This window comes from Calonectris borealis, chromosome W (assembly GCF_964195595.1).
Source record: "Calonectris borealis chromosome W, bCalBor7.hap1.2, whole genome shotgun sequence".
Classification (NCBI taxonomy): Eukaryota; Metazoa; Chordata; class Aves; order Procellariiformes; family Procellariidae; genus Calonectris; species Calonectris borealis.
In genome coordinates, this window is record NC_134351.1 from 38,478,207 (window position 1) to 38,501,246 (window position 23,040).

At 41.9% G+C, this 23,040-nt stretch overlaps 1 protein-coding gene across 1 annotated transcript; it reads left to right on the plus strand.

Annotated features, from left to right (window-relative positions):
* The first annotated feature begins 637 nt into the window (after positions 1-637).
* LOC142074886 (complement C1q tumor necrosis factor-related protein 3-like) lies at positions 638-20,931 on the plus strand. The gene is made up of 6 exons (XM_075135819.1): positions 638-922; positions 6,551-6,662; positions 9,255-9,409; positions 14,211-14,340; positions 19,222-19,321; positions 20,772-20,931. Exons 1-6 carry the CDS (start codon positions 638-640, stop codon positions 20,929-20,931), a joined length of 942 nt encoding a protein of 313 aa, XP_074991920.1.
* Positions 20,932-23,040: the final 2,109 nt, after the last annotated feature.

Below are 23,040 nucleotides of genomic sequence, written 5' to 3' on the forward strand. Positions count from 1 at the left end.
AGAAATTCAATATTTTTCTTGTAGTGATTGAAAAGCATAGTCAGAAACAGCCATTGGGTCATAATCATATGCAAAAGCTCCTCTTGTGCTCTTGTTTCCTAATTGCTCTTGGAAGGATTTTTCAGACTGAGCTGACGCAGTTGTGTGTGTGAATTTCCTGGCAAATAAGGAAGGTGACTGTGTCCAAAAGACATTTTTGAGTGTGAATTCACAGCCTTTCCATGTCTAATCGTAAGGAACGTAAGCCATTAGCCACATGTTCTCCATTTCCATCACATTTTTTCACACTTAAACAAAAACATGCCAAAGAAAAGGTGCTACATTTTTTAATGCCCCCAAATAGGAACCACAGAAGTCCGTTAAATGCTGTGGCCATTTCCAGCATACAAATCAATTTTCCTTGTGGTGGTGAAGTGGTGAATAATGCCTGGTTTGTTTAAAGGAGCATGACTGATTTTGGATGAAGGATCCTGACACTTTGGCATTTTCGGTTTTATTTATTGCACACAACCATATAAAATCTGGTACTGGTCTCAGTGCCAGGAAAGCTGAAAGGACCACATAACTCCTGATGCAGCAAAGAGGTTCTCCTTCTGCAAGGCATTTGCTGGACTCCTGAGAAATTATTTTGAATAACATGGCAGAGAAGGATTTCATCAATTGGCATCTACTGGCTTTATTTTTTCTTCCATTTTGCCTGTGTCAAGATGAATACATGGAGGTGAGCAGAAGATCTTATAAACCAGTGGCCAAAATATTGCAAAGTCACCACCAGACTGGCCATAAAGGTTCCAGAAGCAGGGAAATATTGAAACAGCAGAGTCAACTTATAGAGTGGACTGTTGCTAATAGCACTTCTACAGACCAAAAAGTCCTGAGACCAGAGGTAGATAATGTAGAACTGTACCTGGATAGAGTCCAGGTACTCTGAATTAATCTTCTAAAGATAACTTTAAAGCTAATGACATCTTTTTTTTCCCCTAAGATTATTAGTGATATATTTATGAAATTATTTTTATTAAAGCTGTATATTGGTCTGTATCCTGCTGGGTTTCTTTATAGGATCTTTTAAGGAGCTGGTAGAGCCAGCAGTGATTGGGGACGCTAGTATCAACATAGACAGCAGCCCTTTGTTTTGCTGAAACTATGATCCTCTGCAATCATATATTGTGATATACAGTCTCTTAATTATTTCAAGGTATTACTTATTTAATATATTAAAGTTTTAGATTCTGTTAACTCATTTGGATGTGAAGGAAAATCACAGACTTTATAGAGAAATTTGGAAAGATTCAATTAGCAGCGAAAAACTTATTCTCTTTAATATTGTGTATTTATCTTGTATTTATGTACTTGAAAATTATGTATACAAAGTATATTCTTTTGAGCTTGAGACAAACAATGAAATTCTGAGTGTTCAAAATTTTATTCTAAGGAATAGCTTGAAAAAGCAGGTACTAATGTATCTGAGATCTGAGTAGATTTAATAATAATATATATTGACTTGACAGTTTCAGTGTAAAAAAGACTTGGAATGAAACTCTAAATCATCTGTAGTATCTGCTTTTTAAACTGGGGTTCTTTTTATGCCTTTTACATGGCATTTTAGATATTATAGTCATTAGCTCACAGCAAGGGGAAAATGGCATAATTTGATTATACATAAAATATTGCAATCCAAATTTAAAAGGAAAAATCTGAAGGGCAGAAGATGAAGTGTTTTCTAGCACTAGGCAAAACAAAATTCCACTCAAATGATTTTTTTGTTGATTGATGTTTTTTAGAAACAACAAGAACATGAGTGTTTTGTTCCTATTACTGATACAAATGTTTGAGTCCTGTATAGTTCACCTTTTATCATTTGTGTTTTAAAACTCTTTCAGATCAAACTATGATATTTTGAATTCCAAAAATCATGGACATGCAGACAACTGTTGAATAATAACCTACTTCATGATAAGCAGAGAGGGGATTTGATTTTAATCCTGTCCTAGGCTTAAAGAACTGAAACACATCCAAATACGGGAATAGGTTTAATACACCACTATTTTCCCTGTATTTAAATTTTATAGTGCTTTGCATTTCATATTTCTTGGGAAGGAGCTATATGTTCATCAAGTGCACTCAGCAAAATAGATATTTAACTGTAGGTATGTTAAATTGCACTTGCAGTATATAAACAGCATAAACAATCAGGTATATAGTCCAATGAGCCAGCTAGTGTGTGCGTTCCTCTTTACTGCAGAGACAATTGTGCAGCTGCATACTATAGACCATATATTATTGGTACTTAAAGAAAAATCCCCTTTAACTCAACATAATTTCAGATAATGCAGTATTTAATACAAAATTATTACTTTTTTAGGGGTCAAACTCTCCCTCACAGAAAGTGTCACTGTCTTTGGGGTGCATGTGTCTCTCATCAGAGAGTTTACTGCAACATGCTTGGAGTTGCCTGCTGGGGGAAGAGGCTGTGACATTAAAACTGAGCCCAGCGAGTCTGAGTATAGCTGATGGCAGTCATTTACCTGCCAGTCCCCTCTCTAGGAAACTATCTTTGCTGGGGAAATGATGCAAATTTTGGCTTACTGAAATGAAATGGAGCACTAGCAGATGCATGACAGGGATAATCCATCACAGAGTGGCTGATGCAATAGGTATTTTCCATCTCCAGACTCCAGGGATTTCCAGGCAGAGGAGGAACAAAGGTGGCACGGACATGTTTTAATTTATGTCGAACCTCTCCCTTCCCCTTGAGCTATCTGAAAGCTGTTTCGCAACTACAACAGCTGAAAACAACCAATCTGTGAATGGAAAGGTTTCACCCCTAAGTCCCTACTTTGTTGGTTATCTTAGCTCTGGCTGGAGAATTTCATCCTCTTGCTAAAGTGTTTTAACGATCCCATTCCCTGTTGTGGAATAGAGAATAGAGACAATAGCATCTGTCTTTGCTGCATCAGGTAAAAGGCCAGTTTCCACGCTGCTGGTAACTTATGAAAAATATAATATGCATTTCCCAAGCACAAGAATTCTTAGTGACTAGGGAGAGCCATGCCAGACACATTCTTCCTTTTTAGGTTGCTCCTTGAAAACCTTCAGGTACCCCTCAACCTACTGGTGTTTTGCCCTGAATTTTGGTGGTTTGTTTAATTCTTTGCTAGAGAAGGGGCATGGAGGGCCTTGGTGCCTACAGAGATGTGCTATTTCACATTCAGAACAGGAGCCAAGAACGGTGGATGTACATTACTCGTCTTCTGCGTTGTCTTAGACAATATAACAGAAAAAATTAATCAGGAAGTGAAAAAGGGCTGGGTCTCCAATTATGATTAGTTCACAACTTTAAGTTAAGGGAATTTTATAGACCATCTGCTGCTTAGAACTTCCTCCTACATACTAAATCATAGGAAATCCAGCAAATAATAGCCTCAGAAATATTTCCAGTTTTCTATCTGTATTAGGATATCAATGTGGCAGATGCATTTCACAAGCTCCTAAATCATATTCATGTTCTGAGAGCAATGCCAAAGATTCATTGTGCAATAAAATTTATGTGCAAATGGCTGCATAGGACACCTTTGGCAAGTAGGCTGTAATTAATCTCTTTGTCCCAGTGTGTAATTTTACATTAGGCACAGGTTTTTTCCTTTAAATATACTCTTCATAAAGTTCTCTGTTTTTAGAGATTAAAAAAGTATCCTGAATATTCATTGTTCTTGGCAGCTGACTGTGAACATTTTTTCCTCCTAGTCAAAGGATCAGTAAAGATAATAAGTTAATGCTACTTTATGACTTGCATAAGTAGTTATTTTGAAGTCAGTGGAACTGTTCTCATGCAACCAGGCTGGCAGGACTTGCCCCATTTCATATCCTGCTGAGCTTCTGGAGAGATAATGCCAAATAGCATTTGGTTATGACCAGCACTAGTATCTATTTTACGATAACATTGCTGGTTAGCTAATAATGTTGTTCAGGATTTCAGTGCATTGGGTAAAAACCCAAGTCTTACCTGAACAGAGAGAGTCTCACATGCAATCCAGTTTGCTGGACTCATGCCTTCCCTTACCTATAATCCACAGTTCTAAGTCTTTGGATATTTCTAGGCTGATATTACTTATTTGCTCTTGGCAGGTGTGTATATAGTTTGCCTTCTCATTTAACATTGTCCTGGTTCCGGCTGGGACAGAGTTAACTTTCTTCCCAGTAGCTTGGGGGGTGTGCTGTGTTTTGGGTTCGGTGTGAAAGGAGCGTTGATGGCCCATTGATGCTTTGGCTGTTGCTGGGTGATGCTTGCACCGAGGGGGGGGGAGCACAGCCGGGGTGGTGGACCCAGCTGGCCAATGGGGTATTCTATACCATGTGACATCATGCTCAGTATAAAAACCAGGTGTGGGGGGGGGGCTCGCCCCCCGTTCGTGACACGCGGTCGGCGGTCGGCGAGCAGTTGCGTTGTGCATTGCCTGCTTTGTGTATTCTGTTATTGTTGTTGTTCTCATTGTTATTATTACTGTTCTACTTAGTTTTATTTCAATTATTAAACTGTTTTTATCTCAACCCGGGAGCTTTCCTACTTGTGCCCTCCCGATTCTCTCCCCCATTCCACCGGAGCTGGGGGGGTGAGCGAGCGGCTGCGTGGGGTTTATTTTTGCTGGCTGGGGTTAAACCACGACAAACATGAATATGAAGCACTATTGAAAAAAGAGCTGGAGATTTTAACCTCAATGCAACATTAGCATTTCAGGTGGTGCAAAATATTTGCACAATTCCAGTCCTCTTGTACTTGGCTCCCCTTCAAGGACTGAAAATGAGCTGAAAGCAGGGCTACTTCTCTCATATTAGGAAAGCTTTAAACAGTGTGTCTGGTGATTGTCAGTTATGTTATGTTCTTCCTAACAACTGGGAGAGATAAGACAGCAAGAAAGATACAAACAGGTTCTCCAGGAACAGACAGTCCAACAGGCAGAATGAATTTTTCTCATAAAATATAGACCTTATCCAGAATTAAGGTAAGAAGCATAGTATTGACCAAAACCCCATAAATCTGAAGCCCTTCTGCCCATTGGCAAGTTTTAACATTTCCACAACTCTTTGAATATGAAGCATATTTGTTGAGCTGTCAGGTCAGCCATTATTCCCATGGTAGCTCCACCGTCAGTGGTTCCAGCTGGATAGGGCACGTGTCTGTCCCATTGGAGGAGTAGTAGTATTTTGGTGGCATGAAAGGTGTTTTCTGTATCCATAAATTCCCAAGCCTCTTGAAATTAATGAATTCTGGGGGTATACTTGGTATTGTTCAAAACACAGGTAGAAAGCTTTAGTGTTTCAGATCAAGCCAGCTGATGACCTTGAGGACAGGAATACAGTGCATCTATATGTTCATTTGGCAGTTCCCATACCACCAGAGGCTCATTTGCTGCCGTTAAGCAATAGGTTTGCATTAGGCAAGTAATTTGAGGATGATAAAGACGAGTGGAAAGAAAGGGAAGGAAGACAAATAGTAGAATAATTAAAGTAGTAGTCAGACTGGTGTAATTCTCCCGCTCCAGAATTTAAGAACTGCAGATTTGCACCTCAGTATAATAGCAAAGAATTGTAGGGAAAAAGCAACAAAGAAGGGAAAATGCGAAGGAGGTAGAGAAATAAAATCAAACCCAGGACCTCTACCTCAGCTGACCCATTGGAAGCTTTGTGACCGCTAAATCACCACAAGAGCCTAGTTATGAAATCCAGCCAGGATTGACCGAGACCCCATTAGTATAAATACAATAATTTGGGAAAGAAAAGCACTGAAATAAAGCTATTATCAAGCTATTATTACAGTAGCTGAGCTGTGTATAATAAACTCATTAGTTTATTTATGTTGCTATATTAATTTCAGCATATAAACAGGTTTTCATAGTTACACACCCACAACTACAAATAATCAAATGTCCATAACACCAGGTGTTGTGATCAGTTCAAATTTTTGCCATGTACCTTGGCACTTTTTTAGGTTCTCCCAACTTTAATAGCCTGTAAATATGCAAGTCTGGGGCCATGAACAGGAATATGCTGCACAAACATTTTTTAATATCTCCTTCCGGCGGTTCAACCCATTTTTCTTTATGTTTAGTGGAGGATAGTTCATTGCTGAAGGTCAAATGAAGTGCCTTGTTTCCTACCACTCATTGCACATACGCTTGTTTGTCAACAAAGGTCAGCTGAAATGTGGGATCAGTGAAAAGCAGGATAGGAACCTAACTGAAATATTCATCTGACTTTCATTACTCGGTATTATTTTATTTTCAAAACCCCCATTATTTGACAGGACAGGTTTTTTTTTTTATATTCATATAGCTCTTAGAACATTTGTAGAGCTTTCCCCTTAAATGTTCCAAAAATAACATCTTTAGGGACAATCCAAGTATGGGAGATTTCAGCCCAGACAAGAAGTGTTTTGAAAACTTGGCAAATATATAAACAGAGAACATATAATGAAGACCCTGTAACTGACATGCATATGATTGATGCCCTCCATGAATTAGCTATTTACAGCTTATTTTTGTGCACTTAGCCCCCACAAACCAGACCGCAGGATCCAGACTGTAGTTCCTGCTGCCATGGTGACTTTGGAGTTCGACTCTACCAAGGGCTCCCAGGACCTCCCGGGCCCCCTGGAATGCCAGGTAAAGATGAAGTTTAATTGATTTTTTGATCACTCTAATTACAGGCTATTCTATGAAATATCAGAGAATGGTCCAAGCATCAGTATTTGGGGACAGATTCAGAAACAAGTTTTTCTATAATTTCTGGGGAGACAGAGATTTTCAGTTAGACTCTAAAGTCTTTTCCAGTGAAAACCCATTTGTTAATAAAATTCAGCTTTCACAAATTCATACTGAAAGTAATCTTATTACATTTCTAGGGCAAATTGTTCTCTCTTCTTAAAGCAGCATGAAGCTTCCATTAAAGTTGGAAGGACTTGTTCTTGGAAGTTGGAAGGAGTTGATTATTGCTATCACCTTTGAATATCCAGCTATGCTATTGTGTACTGTATTCAGGAGCTTTTTTTCATCTAGCATACTGCTAGCCAATATTTTACAGAGACACACATGCTCCTATTCTCTCATAGAAATGTCGTCTTTTCCTTCTTTCTTCTTGTCTTCCATAATAAAAAAATACTTTTTTTTTCATTAAAAATGCACACAGAACAGGATACACAAGAAAAGGGTATACTTTGATCTGATAATTGGCATGGAAAAAGAAGAGCCTACAGAAGGGAAAAAGATAGTTGTATGTTGGTGTAAGTTTGTTACAGCAGCTACCTTCAGGGATTTGAAAATCACCATTCCTAAAGCAGACATATAATGTAAATGAACATGTCACTGACTGACAGATTTGTCTCATCTTCCAAAGCTTTCCTCTTGTGTTATCACAATAAAAATGCAATTTCATAATCCTTCTGTCTCACAAATATACTGACAGTAACAGACATAACAGATAACCATACACAAAAAAAACATTAATGTGGTGACTTTTGGTAGAAAGAGTTTACAGTAACAGTTAAATCTGACTGTTATGAAGTTAAATCTGAGTGAATGAAGTGTTTCAAAAATTAGCTTCAGTTGGCAAAATATTGAAATAAATCATTACTTTGACATATTTGGGGTATTAGGCATAATTAGGTCATAGGCATATTGGCATTAGCCTGCTGTGAGCTATTCATGTGTCAACCCTTTATAAAAATAGTATTGATCATTACAGATGTAAGAGAAATCTAATGGTGAGGCCTCTTGTGCAGAAATATTGCATTACATCTTAATAAATCGTTGGGTTCTTAGAAGTGGGGCAAGATTTTGTATTACACCCACACTTTCAAGGCTACCAGTTGATACAGGGAGACACAGCCCAGTCCCAGCTTTGCCCTTTCCTTATGCGAGGATGTATCTCAATCACACTCTCATGCCACAACAGGATGCCACAAGCACGTGACCCACAGCAGCCTTCTTCAACCTGGAATTTCTCTATCATCTCCTTCATCTGCTGCATTTCATATTGTTGTGCGCATTAGGGGAACGACAACAGCTGCTTTTCCCTTGATTGAATCAAATGTCGCTTGCACGTTTCTGTTCTGAACTGGTAGAGAAGTAGTTCTGGTTTTACAAGAAGGATCATTCTTGTTATTTTTAAGAGTTATTGATTTCTCCATTCAAATAAAAATTTGCTTAATTCCTTCCACCATTTAGCTTCCTTGTTTGAAGTAAATTTTTTTCTCAATACAAAAACTCTGAAGAATCACTTAATCATTAGATTTGATCTCAGACAACACCATTCTTCTTGTAAATTCATAACCAGAGTGACTAATCAGAGAGCAAGCAGAGTGGCAAAGAATCTAATTTCAATTCAGGTAGAATTAGAACAATGATGACTCTAATTAATCCCCTGAGTAATTAATTGAAAGATCAGGCTTTTGCTTCAGGTAGGCATAATGATTACTCAGTGTCGAAACCAGGACACTCAGTTATTCTAGGCAACTTCAAAATTTTGTCAGTCACATAGATGTTTGCTTGGTAATTTCCTCAGTAAACATCAGGAAGTAAGTAATACTGCAGATGCAGGAATACATTTTTATAATGACCCTTTTTATAAGAAGCCATCTCAGAAAGCATCATTATAAGACTTTTTTCTTTAAATCTAGGAATAAGCAATCAACCCCTTCAAGCTAACCAGCACCCTGAGAATGCAGATCCTCCCATTTTTGGCACAAATAGGTCATTTAGCTAGTTTAAGGCTACAGCCATTCTCCATTTGTGTAGACGTGTTTTAAAGATAGCAAAATGTTCTTCAAAATTATCTTATCCTATCCTATCCTAATTAACTTAAATTGTCAGGAAATAAGTTTTTACACAAAAGGAAAAGCAAGAGCACTTATGCAGGCTACCTGGTATGAGTCAGCAGGCAGTGGCCTTCGCTTTCCCCGAGCCCCCCCAACAACGCAATGACCTGAGACATCAGCAGTTTATACAGCAACATGAAGATAGCATGAGGGTTAACTCTTAAACACCAATGTACGTCCCTCTGGAAACTTGCTCATCAAAACCTTCACCTTCAGATTAACTCCACAACTGTTTCTTATTCAGCACACCTCAATATGGGTTTTATGGTACTGAAAAGTGCATGTGTTGCAAACTGGTGGAAAAGTACCCTGTCACAGGTATCTGTTAAAATATATTATATGAAATTATTTAAGTTAAACAGAAAGCTCTGTTTCCTTTAAGGAAATCATGGAAACAATGGAAATAATGGAGCAACTGGCCAGGAAGGAGCCAAAGGTGAGAAAGGAGACAAAGGAGATATGGGACCAAGGGGAGAGCGTGGCCATCATGGACCCAAAGGCGAGAAGGGTTACCCTGGGATTCCCCAGGAGCTACAGGTACAAAATCTCTGGTTTGTGTTGGTGTCGTGGTTTAACCCTAGCCAGCAACTAAACACCATGCAGCCACTCGCTCACCCCACCCCTCTGGTCGGATGGGGGAGAGAATTGGGAGGGCAAAAGTGGGAAAACTCCCGGGTTGAGATAAAAACAGTTTAATAATGGAAATAAAACAAAGTAGAACAGTAATAATAATAATAATAACAACAACAATAATAGAATATACGAAGCAGGCAATGCACAATGCAACTGCTCACCAACAGCTGACTGATGCCCAGCCCATCCCCAGAGTCATGAATCCCCCTTCCCAGACCACGCCTCCTAGTTTATATACTGAGCATGACGTCATATGGTATGGAATACCCCATTGGCCACTTGGGTTAGCTGTCCTGGCTATGCTCCCTCCCAGCTTCTCCTGCACCTGGCAGAGCATGGGAAGCCGAAAAGTCCTTGACTAATGTAAGCACTACTTAACAACAACTAAAGCATCAATGTGCCATCAACATTCCTCTCATACCAAACCCAAAGCACAGCACCACACTAGCTACTAGAAAGAAAATTAACTTTATCTCAGCTGAAACCAGGACAGTTGGCTGCAGCAGTTCTCAGGTTATGGAGTTTTCTTCTCTGAAAAGCAGCACCTAACTACTGTAGGATACTTAAGAAGCAAATCCACCTGTAAATTAATACAGTGAGAGACATATATAGCACTTGTCATGATTGACAAATGTGTTCTGCCAGATCTTCCTGGAAAAGAAAGACAACAGGGCTTAGTCTTTCTTTAGAGTAAGAACCCAGCTGAGAAATGGGCAGGAAGAAACATATATGGTTCCCTTTTAGTGCAGAAAGCCAGTATCTGGGTCATTAAAGGAGAATAGTGGGGGCTATAATTTTTGTATTAAGCTGTATCACATACTTAACTCTGCACTTCCTAGGGCATGTGAAAAGAGTAAAGGAGTCACTCAGGCCCACACTTCTCAGCTCAGTCAGGCTTTATGAGATTCTCAGAAGCATATGTATCCAAGTCCTCAAAGTATTGAATCAAAACTTTTGAGTGCAGACAAGAGTCCTCTGGTTTTGAAAAATACCCCTCAGTATCTATCTGTGTTTTTAAATGTCTCAATACCTTAAATATGTTGAGAAGCATGTAGGTTCTGTCTATGAATGAGCTACCCAAAAGCCAGGTGAGCATTAAAACATGGGTTCAAGCCTGAGCTGATAAGTTCTGCTGAGGCATGGAATATATTTGTTTGGGCTCAACGCTGTGTTGACATAGTCCCATAGCTTTTGGATTAGAGCTTCTTCATGTCCTAGGAATTTCGCAGATGGTGGAGAGCTTGTGTGTGTGTGTGTGTGTGTGTGTGTGCGTGTATATATACACACACACCTGCAGTACAGTGGAGGCATGGTGTAGTCCTGTTCTTAAGGCAACCAAAAGTAAATGTGACTTGGCTAACTAGGACCCTTGGTTGCTGTTGGCAACTGGATTTAAAAGAGTTGTCCACACTGTACAATGCAGTGTAAGGATATATGAGCAGTTCATCTGCAATAGCAAGAATAGACTTGGGTATCCCTATGATGTAGTGCAGCTAAGGTGCTAAATAAAGGCAAGATTTAGATGCATGGCAAGCCTTTGAGATATATCCCTCCTGGTCTCCAGCTGCCACTGTGGAAGGGGCTTCTGTAGGTCTTGCATCAGATCAGCCAGCCCTGTGGTGGGGGATCCTAAAGCACTTCAGATGGCACTAGGTACATTTGCGTGGGCAACTGAATGGAGTCAGATTCAGCTCCAGAGAGCCTACATGTGAGGTAAGCATCTAAGCTCCAATTACAATTACTGGGGATCTAGAAGAGCAATTCAACTTAATCTGATGGTCACTGTTGCTTTTAGGCAAATGGGATTTCAGACACCACAGAGTATAATATAGATGTCCAGAAACTATAAGGGAGTTTACAACCTCACTCACACATACACACTTAAATGGAATTGTCTTAGTCTTGATCTGATTCATACCCCCCAAACCCAGTTCACCACAGAAGGGACAAAATGGGATATAGCAAACACGCACAAAAAGAAATCCCACTTCCAAACCCTTTGACTATGGGGAAAACTGAAGTTCTGATCTATTTACAGATCTACACCTTTTAACTGAAAGATACTGTTTCCCAATAACAGTCATTCATATATGTTTTATATCCTCATAAAAGGCATGCAAATTAACAACAAAATCAACAGTAAAACCAATGTGTGCAGTGTGGGAAAATGGCTTCAGATTTCTTGGCATTGTGTATGTTTGAATTCTCCACCCTAGGTTTCATGAAGATGGGATAATTGCACAGAACAAAATTCACAATGAAAATAGTTTCCAAAATTACTGGACTTTTATAATAAAGCAGAATTATTTTAGTATTCTTAAAGAATTAACTGGAATTAACATTATAGCTGAATATCTTAAAAACATATTTGTTGTAATTACATTCAGCATCAATCCTTTTGCAATTTTAAAATGAGCTATCAGTAATTTTTTCTTACATAAAGATAGTGGTAGTAATTTAATTAAAAACTGAATAATGAAAGGGGGTGAATAACAAAGGCTCATATTGCAATACCTATTTCCAAGTAAAATTCCATCACTGTTTTTAATAGATGTGCTTAAAAATTCTTTACACAGTATAGCATATAATTTCTTGTTAACATCATGCTTAAGAATTTTAGAGAGGGGATAGGGAGAGGAGAAAACACTTTTGAATACAATACTGTTTTAAGCACAGGATTTTTTTGAAAGACTTGGCATGTCCATGTTGATGTGCTACTTCAAAATGAGACCTAGGGAGAAAGGACATCTTTTTCAACTCTTCTGATCAGCCCAAGAAAAGTAGCTTGCGGTCAAAGAGAATGTGAAATGGAATCTAGACAAAAAGTAATAAATTCCATCAAGCTGCCATTGCAGCTGCTTTGCTTTAACACATGATGAACTTTGATGTGAACCTGGCTGAGAAGCAAGAAGTTAACAGTTTGCTGTCATAGAAAATGCATCCATGCAGGGATAAGGAAAATCAGCCCAAGCTTTCAGCTTACATCTGGAGCTCCTCAAATTTCTGAGCAGATGGCTAATGATTTCCATTAATGGAAATTTCCATTAATGGAAATGATTAATGATTTCCAAGTTCCAGACTTGCATTTGATTTTGCCTGTTTTGGTTTTGTTCTCATTTGGATCTGAAATCAAAAGAAGTTCTGGGTTTGTTTTTTTTAAATACCAGTATAGCTGGAATCTCATGAAAAATGTCATTTTTGTGAGGAGCAGTAACAACTGTAATTGAACACTTTTCATCTAAGAAGTTAAGAGAGAGAAATAAAATGCCAAGTCACTATGTGACCTTCTGGCATCCAGGTGCAGCAATTCTGCCTGTACCCCATCTACTGACAGTCAGATGGGGGGATCACAGACTCACAGAAGAGAGAACCCCCTTCGCTGCCCATGCAAGATGGTTCTCTATAGGTCATTCCCTGGTATCTTACTGAGGGTAATCTGAATTATCCAATGTGGGAGGTTTTGCACTGCTTCCATTGAAACATTTTCCACGGCCAATACATCTCACTGCAAGAAGTGTAATATGAAGTTGAAGCACAGTTTTCACTTTCTTAGTTTCCTCTTTTGATGTCCACCACCCTCCATTGTCATGACTGAGGGGTACAGGGCAACTGGTAAGAGAGAAAAAGTGCTGACTCTTGAATCCCAGCCACTGCACTTCTAGGGGACCTCTAATAAAAATGCTTAATGTATCTCTGAAGGTATTTAGCAAGAAACACTAACGTGTATGGATTTTACCAAGCATTATTTATTTCACACATTCAGTTAAAAGCAATATCCAGTCTAAATGCATTGGGGAACATATAAAAACCAATTAAATCACTTTTATTGAAAACACCTGTCATGGTTTAACCTGGCAGGCAGCCAAATACCAGGCAGCCGCTTGCTCACATCCCCCCACCACAGTGGGACGGGGAGAGAATCGGAAGGGTAAGAGTGAGAAAAACTCGTGGGTTGAGATAAAGACAGTTTAATAGAACAGAAAACGGAAAATAATAATAATAATAATAATGATGATGATGATAATGATAGAATATACAGAATGAGTGATGCACAATGCAATTGCTCACCACCCGCACTGACCGATAACCAAGTAGCGATCGCTACTTCCTGGATCACGCCTACCATTCATATACTGAGCATGACATCACATGGTATGGAATACCCCGTTGGCCAGCTGGGCTGGCTGTCCTGGCTATGTTCCCTCCCAGCCTCTGCTTGGTAGCATGGAAGCTGAATGTCCTTGACAGGACAGAGTACTTCGCAACAACTGAAAACATCAGTGTGTTATCAACATTCTTCTCATACTAAATCCAAAACACAGCACTAGGAAGAAATTTAACTCTATCCCAGCCAAAACCAGGACAACACCATACATTTCAATACCAGTTTTCTATTGCATCATTCTAGAGAGAGTTAAAGGTAAATAAAATCCCAAATGAAGATCCTGACCTGCAAACACTTGCCCATACACTTACCTTTTCAGTCATGAATAGTCCAATTGAATGTAAGAAGCCTAGTCCTCTTCCAGTTTCATTCAATGGGAGTTTTGTTACTGGAGTTTAATGGCCTTGGAGCAGGCCCTAGAAGAACATCTCTGTCAGGAAAATAAACAGACCACAAATACAGGAAAAAAATCTGTAGCTGATTCCTCTATACATGTGCATTTCGTGACTGACTGACTGACTAAGAACTACATTTTGGCAGGTTGCATTCATGGCTTCCATGGCTACTCACTTCAGCAACCAGAACAGTGGGATCATCTTCAGTAGTGTCGAAACCAATGTTGGGAATTTCTTTGATGTCATGACTGGGAGATTTGGTGCTCCAGTGAATGGTGAGTGTTTGCAAAACAAAATAATGCAGTTCTGGGAGCTATGGGAGAAGCGTGGTCAATAATGATGAGAAAATAGTAACTGCCTTTGTACAAGGCACTGATGAGACTCGCTCTGCATAGCTCTTGCCACCTACTTTCAGGAAAAATGAAATTGGAAACTGAGCAAGCCAAGAGAGGGCTTGCCAGTCAGTGGGACTAGTGCTGGCACAAAGGCAGGAGGAAGAGACATGGCCAGAGTTGGGGAGGGAGTGGGACCATCTGCTTTGAGACCTTTAGCCCTTCTGCCACTGTGATGAGATAACTATGGCCTGATGTCGCAGCAGCGGTTTCACAGTCGCCTCCTCCACTTCCTGCCTCCAGTCACTCTCTTCATCCCCATCTTCCCACATGCCAGTACAGCTGTGAGCTGGCCAGCAACAGATGTGTGGCTGGAAATGAGGCATTAGTTTTTCCTGAGTTATTTTTCAGCTGTATCAATCCCTCATCTCACACAGCTGTGGTGCAGGAGGTGCAATAGGAGACGGGGGAGGTAGGGCCATAACCAAAAACATGTCTAAGCGAAGCCTGAGACCACCTTCCTTCACTTGGCCTTTCTCACTCTGCCATTCATTTACTCACAGCTATGAGAAGTGATATTAGATTAAATGAAAGTCAGGCCCTCCAAGCTTGCTGTGGCACATCTTACTGACAGTTAGGGGTGTGTGTCCTCACAGCTGCTTCCTTTTGAGGTTAATGTATATGTGGATGTTAAATAAACTTTGACCCACAATGTTTTAATGAATTTAGAATAGAATAGACTAGACTAGACTAGACTAGACTATTTCAGTTGGAAGGGACCTACAACGATCATCTAGTCCAACTGCCTGACCACTTCAGGGCTGACCAAAAGTTAAAGCATGTTATTAAGGGCATTGTCCAAATGCCTCTTAAACACTGACAGGCATGGGGCATCAACCACCTCTCTAGGAAGCCTGTTCCAGTGTCTGACCACCCTCTCGGTAAAGAAATGCTTCCTAATGTCCAGTCTAAACCTCCCCTGGCACAGCTTTGAACCATTCCCGCACATCCTGTCACTGGATCCCAGGGAGAAGAGATCAGCACCTCCCTCTCCACTTCCCCTCCTCAGGAAGCTGCAGAGAGCAACGAGGTCACCCCTCAACCTCCTTTTCTCCAAGCTAGACAAACCCAGAGTCCTTAGCTGCTCCTTATAGGACATGCCTTCCAGCCCTCTCACCAGCTTTGTTGCCCTCCTCTGGACGCATTCAAGGACCTTCACATCCTTCTTAAATTGTGGGGCCCCGAACTGCACACAGTACTCAAGGTGAGGCCGCACCAATGCTGAACACAGCGGGATAATCACCTCTTTTGACCGGCTGGTTATACTGTGTTTGATGCACCCCAGGATGCGGTTTGCCCTCTTGGCTGCCAGGGCACACTGCTGCCTCATGTTGAGTCTGCTGTCGACCAGCACCCCCAGATCCCTTTCTGCAGGGCTGCTCTCCAGCCACTCCTCTCCCAATTTATACTTGTGCCCGGCGTTACTCCATCCCAGGTGCAGAATCCGGCATTTGGACTTGTTAAATTTCATGCCATTAATCATAGCCCAATGCTCCAATCTATCTAGATCCCTCTGCAAGGCCTCCTGTCCCTCAAGAGAGTCAACAGCACCTCCCCGTTTGGTATCATCAGCAAACTTGCTACTGGTGCATTCAACTCCTGCATCCAGATCATTGATAAATATATTGAACAGAACTGGCCCTAGAATTGAGCCATGAGGAACACCGCTGGTGACCGGTCGCCAGCCAGATGTAACCCCATTCACTACAACCCTTTGAGCCCTGCTGTTCAGCCAGTTCTTCACCCAGCGCACCGTGAACCCGCTCATCTCACAGTTGGACAACTTGTCCAGAAGGATGCTGTGAGGGACAGTATCAAAAGCCTTACTATAATCCAGAAAAACTACATCCACCGCCTTCCCTTCATCCACTAGGCAGGTGACCTTATCATAGAAGGATATCAAATTAGTTAAACAGGACTTTCCCTTTGTGAACCCATGTTGACTGTGCCTGATGATTGCATTATTCTTTAAATGCCTTTCAATAGTACCCACTATGACCTTCTCCATAATTTTTCCAGGAACTGAGGTTAGACTAACAGGTCTGTAGTTCCCTGGGTCTTCCCTCACACCCTTCTTGTAAATTGGAATAACATTGGCTAGCTTCCAGTCAGCAGGGACCTCCCCAGACTCCCAAGACCTTTGGTGGATGATCGAGAGGGGTCCTGCCGTAACATCTGCTAGCTCCTTCAGTACTCTGGGATGAATCCCATCAGGCTCCATGGACTTCATAGAATCGTAGAATAGTTTGGATTGGAAGGGACCTTTAAAGGTCATCTAGACCAACCCCCCTGCCGTGGGCAGGGACATCTTCAACTAGATCAGGTTGCTCAGAGCCCCATCCAACCTGACCTTGAATGTTTCCAGGGATGGGGCATCTACCACCTCTCTGGGCAACCTGTTCCAGTGTTTCATCACCCTCATTGTAAAAAATGTCTTCCTTATATCTAGTCTGAATCTACTCTCTTTTAGTTTAAAACCATTCCCCCTTGTCCTGTCGCAACAGGCCCTGCTAAAAAGTTTTTCCCCATCTTTCTTATAAGCCCCCTTTAAGTACTGAAAGGCTGCCATAAGGTCTCCCCGAAGCCTTCTCTTCTCCAGACTGAACAACCCCAACTCTCTCAGCCTTTCTTCATAGGAGAGGCATTCCATCCCCCTGATCATTTTTGTGGCCCTCCTCTGGACCCGCTTCAACAGGTCTATGTCTTTCTTGTGCTGAGGGCTCCAGAGCTGGACGCAGTACTCCAGGTGGGGTCTCAGCAGAGCAGGGTAGAGGGGCAGAATCCCCTCCCTCGACCTGCTGGCCACGCTTCTCTTGATGCGGCCCAGGATACGGTTGGCCTTCTGGGCTGCGAGCGCACATTGTCAGCTCATGTCCAGCTTTTCGTCCACCAGTACCCCCAAGTCCTTCTCGGCAGGGCTGCTCTCAATCCCTTCATCCCCCAGCCTGTATTGATACTGGGGGTTGCCCCGACCCAGGGGCAAGGACCCTGCACTTGGCCTTGTTGAACCTCATGAGGTTCACAAGGGCCCACTTCTCGAGCTTGTCCAGGTCCCTCTGGATGGCATCCCGTCCCTCAGGCGTGTCGACCGCACCACTCAGCTTGGTGTCATCTGCAAACTTGCTGAGGGTGCACTCAATCCCACTGTCTATATCATTGGTGAAGATATTAAACAGTACCCGTCCCAATACGGACCCCTGCAGGACACCACTTGTCACTGATCTCCATCTGGACATTGAGCCGTTGACCACCACCCTCCGGATGCGACCATCCAGCCAATTCCTCACTCACCAGACAGTCCACCCATCAAATCCATACCTCTCCAGTTTAGAGAGAAGGATGTTGTGGGGGACCGTGTCAAAGGCCTTACAGAGGTCCAGAGAGATGACATCGGTAGCCCTTCCCATGTCCACTGATGTAGTCACTCCATCATAGAAGGCCACTAGGTTGGCCAGGCAGGACTTGCCCTTGGTGAAGCCATGCTGGCTGTCTCGAATCACCTCCCTGTCCTCCATGTGCCTTAGCATAGCTTCCAGGAGGATCTGTTCCATGATCTTCCCAGGCACAGAGGTGAGACTGACTGGCCTGTAGTTCCCCGGGTCTTCCTTTTTCCCCTTTTTAAAAATGGGGGTTATGTTTCCCCTTGTCCAGTCAGTGGGAACTTCACCAGACTGCCACGACTTCTCAAATACGATGGATAGTGGCTTAGCAACTTCATCTGCCAGTTCCTTCAGGACTTATGTGCATTCAGCTGATACAGCTGGTCCCTTACAATTTCAGTGTCCACAAATGGAAAGTCACTGTTCCCACACTCGTGGTCCTCTGACTCAGGGGACCAGGCAGCCCAAGGTCTATCAGTATTATTAGAGACTGAGGCAAAAAAAGCTTTGAATGCCTCTGCTTTATCTTCATCCCTATTAGTCAGGTGACCATCATCACCAAATATTGGTCCAGTGTTTTCTTTAGACCTCCTCTTGCTATTAACATACTTAAAAAAGCCTTTCTTGTTGTCTGACACAACACTGGCCAGTTTCATCTCTAATTGAGCCTTGGCTTTGATGCATACTTCAAGCTCCCGCTGCAGGGTCAATGCTACAGACTTACTGTTCAGGAACCAGGAGCTTGTCATCCGTCCTCGGGGAGTCTTGTAGAGCTCATGACACATAACATAGTTGCACTGACAACATTGTTGGTGCCTTTCAGGCAGAGAAAGAACTTAAAAGGAAAAGGGTAATGGCAAGGGGTCTGTTGTGCAAGAAGAGAAAGTGGTGGCTATGTCTGCATTGTGCAGGATGTGGTACGGCAGGTGAGCAGCAGCGGGTGCTGCTAAAACTGCTCATGCCCTGCCTGACCTGGGTGACATGCTGGCTGTCTGACAGCCTCTGAGGCTGAGCCCTGGCTGGCCTGGAGGCTGCCCTTTTGGGGAGAGGGCAGGAGCAAGAAAGTAAGGAAAAAATGGTGAGAGAGAGGTCATTAGACTCAGCCTCTGGGAAATTTCCCTTTCGGTGAGAAGGGAGGGATGGGTGGCCCTGCCATGTTCAAGTACAGTCATTTCTCTGGAACAGGATGTGGCTGAACCCCCGCCATATGCAGAATAAAAATGAATCCGATTTTGGCACACTATTAAGCAGAAGCAAAATATCCACTGACAACTGAAGGTAATTCTGGCCTCAGCTGTTATGTTTTCTAAGCAAGAAGTGCAAGTCTGTAGCATGACTACCTTCCTCTATGAAGCAAACACATTATATTTGGTAATCATTTCAGGGGTGTATTTCTTCACCTTCAATATGATGAAACATGAAGATGTAGAGGAAGTGTACGTGTACCTGATGCATAATGGCAATACAGTTTTCAGCTCATATAGGTAAGTGAAGGGCCAGGCCTTTTTCACTGCAAAAGACATGTTTGTATAGATGTGATTGCTTGCTCACATTTCAAGAAACATGAAATATTTCCTTTTTTTAAGAAATTCTGTAGGGTAAAATAACCAACAAAGAAAAAGTATTGTATTTTGCCCTCCTCAACTTGCAAATTTGAATCATACCTGCCACTGATCCTGGACCTAAAATTCAGCCTTGATGAGAAGTTCCTCAAAGCTCAGGGGAAAGGAATTAGCACTGCAAGTCAGGGTTGGAGTTCAGTGGTAACATGCTGTCATTCTGCTAAAACATATCTTCATCCTCATTTTGTCTGTCAGAGAAAGGGCATACGCTGAAAAGGCAACTAATAACAGTCTTGTTAAAGATTAGGGGAAAGCAATTTACTTTAAAGGTGGAGAGCATTTAAACTACAGTAGTAAGGAAGAGTAAGAAGCAAAGGTCCTCCTTACTGGCTTTGTTATCATTAGCACGCTTTGAATAAAAAGTTTCTGAACTCTATGTTACCTGGAGGATCGTCAAGAATAGGATCCACTTCAAGCTTAGAAACTTCTATAAGGTCCAGGACCAGGTCAAGAAGCTTGTAGCCAGATGGATATCTGAAAAAAATATGTGTTTGAAAAAAATATTATTTGTTTAATACCATTCAGGGGTCTGATGCCAAAACCAAGCTTCTCTCCTGAGCCTGAATAAACAGACACAAAAGCTTAGATTGATCACACTGTATTTTAGGCACTTAGATGATAGCAGGTTCATTTAAGCTGTCCAGGCTTCTTCAACAGTTTGTAACAGAAGCACCGCCAAAGGGTGCTTCATTCCCAATAGATCTTTCCTGCAAAAGAAAAAGGACCCAATTTTTTTCCCCTGAAGCATTAATGTCAGAAAAGGCAGCAGGTGGAAGAAGGGGAACCAACACTCACACAAAGCCAGCAGGTTAGCCCACATTGAACATATCTATGTTCCAATGAAAGGTCTCAGGATGGAGCAAACTGCCTGTCTCTGCCTGCTGCCTGTGCCGGGAGCACAGGGACTCAGCTCACGTGAGAATCCTGACCTACAGGCATTTAAAATTAGCTGGGATGAATCCAAGGGAAAAAGAGCATCACAGGGAATCCGGAGTGTTGTAACGAATGAGCAGAGTTTTATTTTAAAAAATAAATTTGTTCCTGTGCCCTGGAAAAAAACATGTAAGTTAAACTTCCAGAATTTCAGAAAGGAATGAAATGATGCAATTAGGTAAGGTGCAAAATTTGACTAGGAGTTCAAATGCACAAAGATGCCAAAATTTCCTTATAAAGCTGAAAAAATGTTAGCAAGCCTTTCAAGGAAGTTTTACTCAGGATAACAATGTGCTTTCTTGGATTCATTTTTTTAAAGTTGTTTGCTTGATCATTGTTGAGAAAGAAAAACCTGACTTGTTAAAATACTCATCCTTAGCTATGAATCAAAAGGGAAAGCAGACACTTCAGGAAACAGTGCGGTGCTAAAACTTGCCAAAGGAGATGAAGTTTGGCTGCGAATGGGAAACGGAGCCCTCCATGGGGACCATCAACGCTTCTCCACCTTTGCTGGCTTTCTTCTTTTTGAAACCAAGTAAAAAACAAGAACCAACCCAATAGATGTTTATCTGAGGAAGCTTCTTTTTTGGAACTGGTATTTTTCTCTGGACTGTGGAATAGCATTACAACATACAAAGATCAAGAAGGCTTGTTTTGATGCAATGCGTTGGTATTTGTGCCCCTCTATAGCTTGATGGCATCAGGGTACACTGTGCACCAGTGTCTACTAGAGCCTTATACTCCTGTGGGTCTGATGTGCCAGGCCATCGAATTCAAACAGTCCAGTAAACCCGGTTGTCCCTTTCCTCCACCTGGCTGGAGGCAGGGCCCCTCTAGTTCTGGTCATAGTATCCATCTCTCACTTCTTTCAAACGCAAGTCCAGAATTTCTTCATTGCAATCCAAAATAAGATCAGCCTTTCTACTCTGTCTGGGGAACTCATACCTTTGAGGTTTCCCAGAACTGCAGGTCCAATGGGTCATTGACTGACTGCCCTCGTGACTCTGTTTTCCCATGTATGGTACCAAGAATTTTTTAACTGAGGTTTTTAAAAGCTTGACAAGGTATTTTACCCCCAAAAGACAAAAGCATGCACAATAAGCAATGCATTGTATCTAGTATTGGCAACTCTGATAATCATTCTATCGATCCATGATATTCTTTGCAATGCCTATTTCTGCTTTTATTTGTTTCCCTGTCCCCAGCTTTCCCTTCTTTCACTTTTTTTACTGTGATGCTTCTGGGTTTGGAACAACTGTTTGTCTCTGCCTTCTAAATGATGTCCTACCAACCAACCACATCCTTAAATTAAAGAAAAAAACTAGAATTTAAGCAGACTTCTGGAGTGACAGGGGGATCCCAAGAGTTAACTGTATTGGAGGCTGAAGTGAGCCTAACCGGGAATGAGTGGCAGAAGTACCCCATTGTGACTGGCCCAGAGGCTCCGTGCATCCTTGGCATAGACTACCTCAGGAGAGGGTATTTCAAGGACCCAAAAGGGTACCGGTGGGCTTTTGGTATAGCTGCCCTGGAGACGGAGGAAATTAAACAGCTGTCTACCTTGCCTGGTCTCTCGGAGGACCCTTCTGTTGTGGGGTTGCTGAGGGTTGAAGAACAGCAGGTACCAATCGCTACCACAACAGTGCACTGGCGGCAATATCGCACCAACCGAGACTCCCTGCTTCCCATCCATAAGCTGATTCGTCGACTGGAGAGCCAAGGAGTGATCAGCAAGACTCGCTCACCCTTTAACAGTCTATTTATCCTAGGTCATAAGATATTTGAGATGAGGGTTATTGGTTCATGATACTGGATTGACATTATTATTAACTTTATTAATGTGTGATCAAATTACACTATTAATTTACATAGATAATTTATAATAGAATGGTTGGAAATGTGAGGTATACATGTAATTGGAGCAATCACCCATTTACAGATTCACGGAAGATGTATTGTCATCTAGGTTGCATCTAGTGAGCCATTAAATGTTGCTATTGCGCTCTTCTCCAAAGTCACTGAAAAACAAAGGGAAAGGAGTTTAAATAATTTAGAATCATAGAATCATTTAGGTTGGAGAAGACCCTTAAGATCATCGAGTCCAACCATAAACCTAACACTGCCAAGTCCACCACTAAACCATGTCCCTAAGTGCCACGTCTACACGTCTTTTAAATACCTCCAGGGATGGTGACTCCACCACTTCCCCGGGCAGCCTGTTCCAAGGCTTGACAACACTTTCAGTGAAGAAATTTTTCCTAATATCCAATCTAAACCTCCCCTGGCACAACTTGAGGCCGTTTCCTCTCGTCCTATCACTTGTTACCTGGGAGAAGAGACCGACACCCACCTCGCTACAACCTCCTTCCAGGTAGTTGTAGAGCGCAATGAGGTCTCCCCTCAGCCTCCTTTTCTCCAGGCTAAACAGTCCCAGTTCCCTCAGCCGCTCCTCATAAGACTTGTTCTCTAGACCCTTCACCAGCTTCATTGCTCTTTTTTGGACATGCTCCAGCACCTCAACATCCTTCCTGTAGTGAGGTGCCCAAAACGGAACACAGTATTCGAGGTGCAGCCTCACCAGGGCCGAGTACAAAGGGACAATCACTTCCCTAGTCCTGCTGGCCACACTATTTCTGATACAAGCCAGG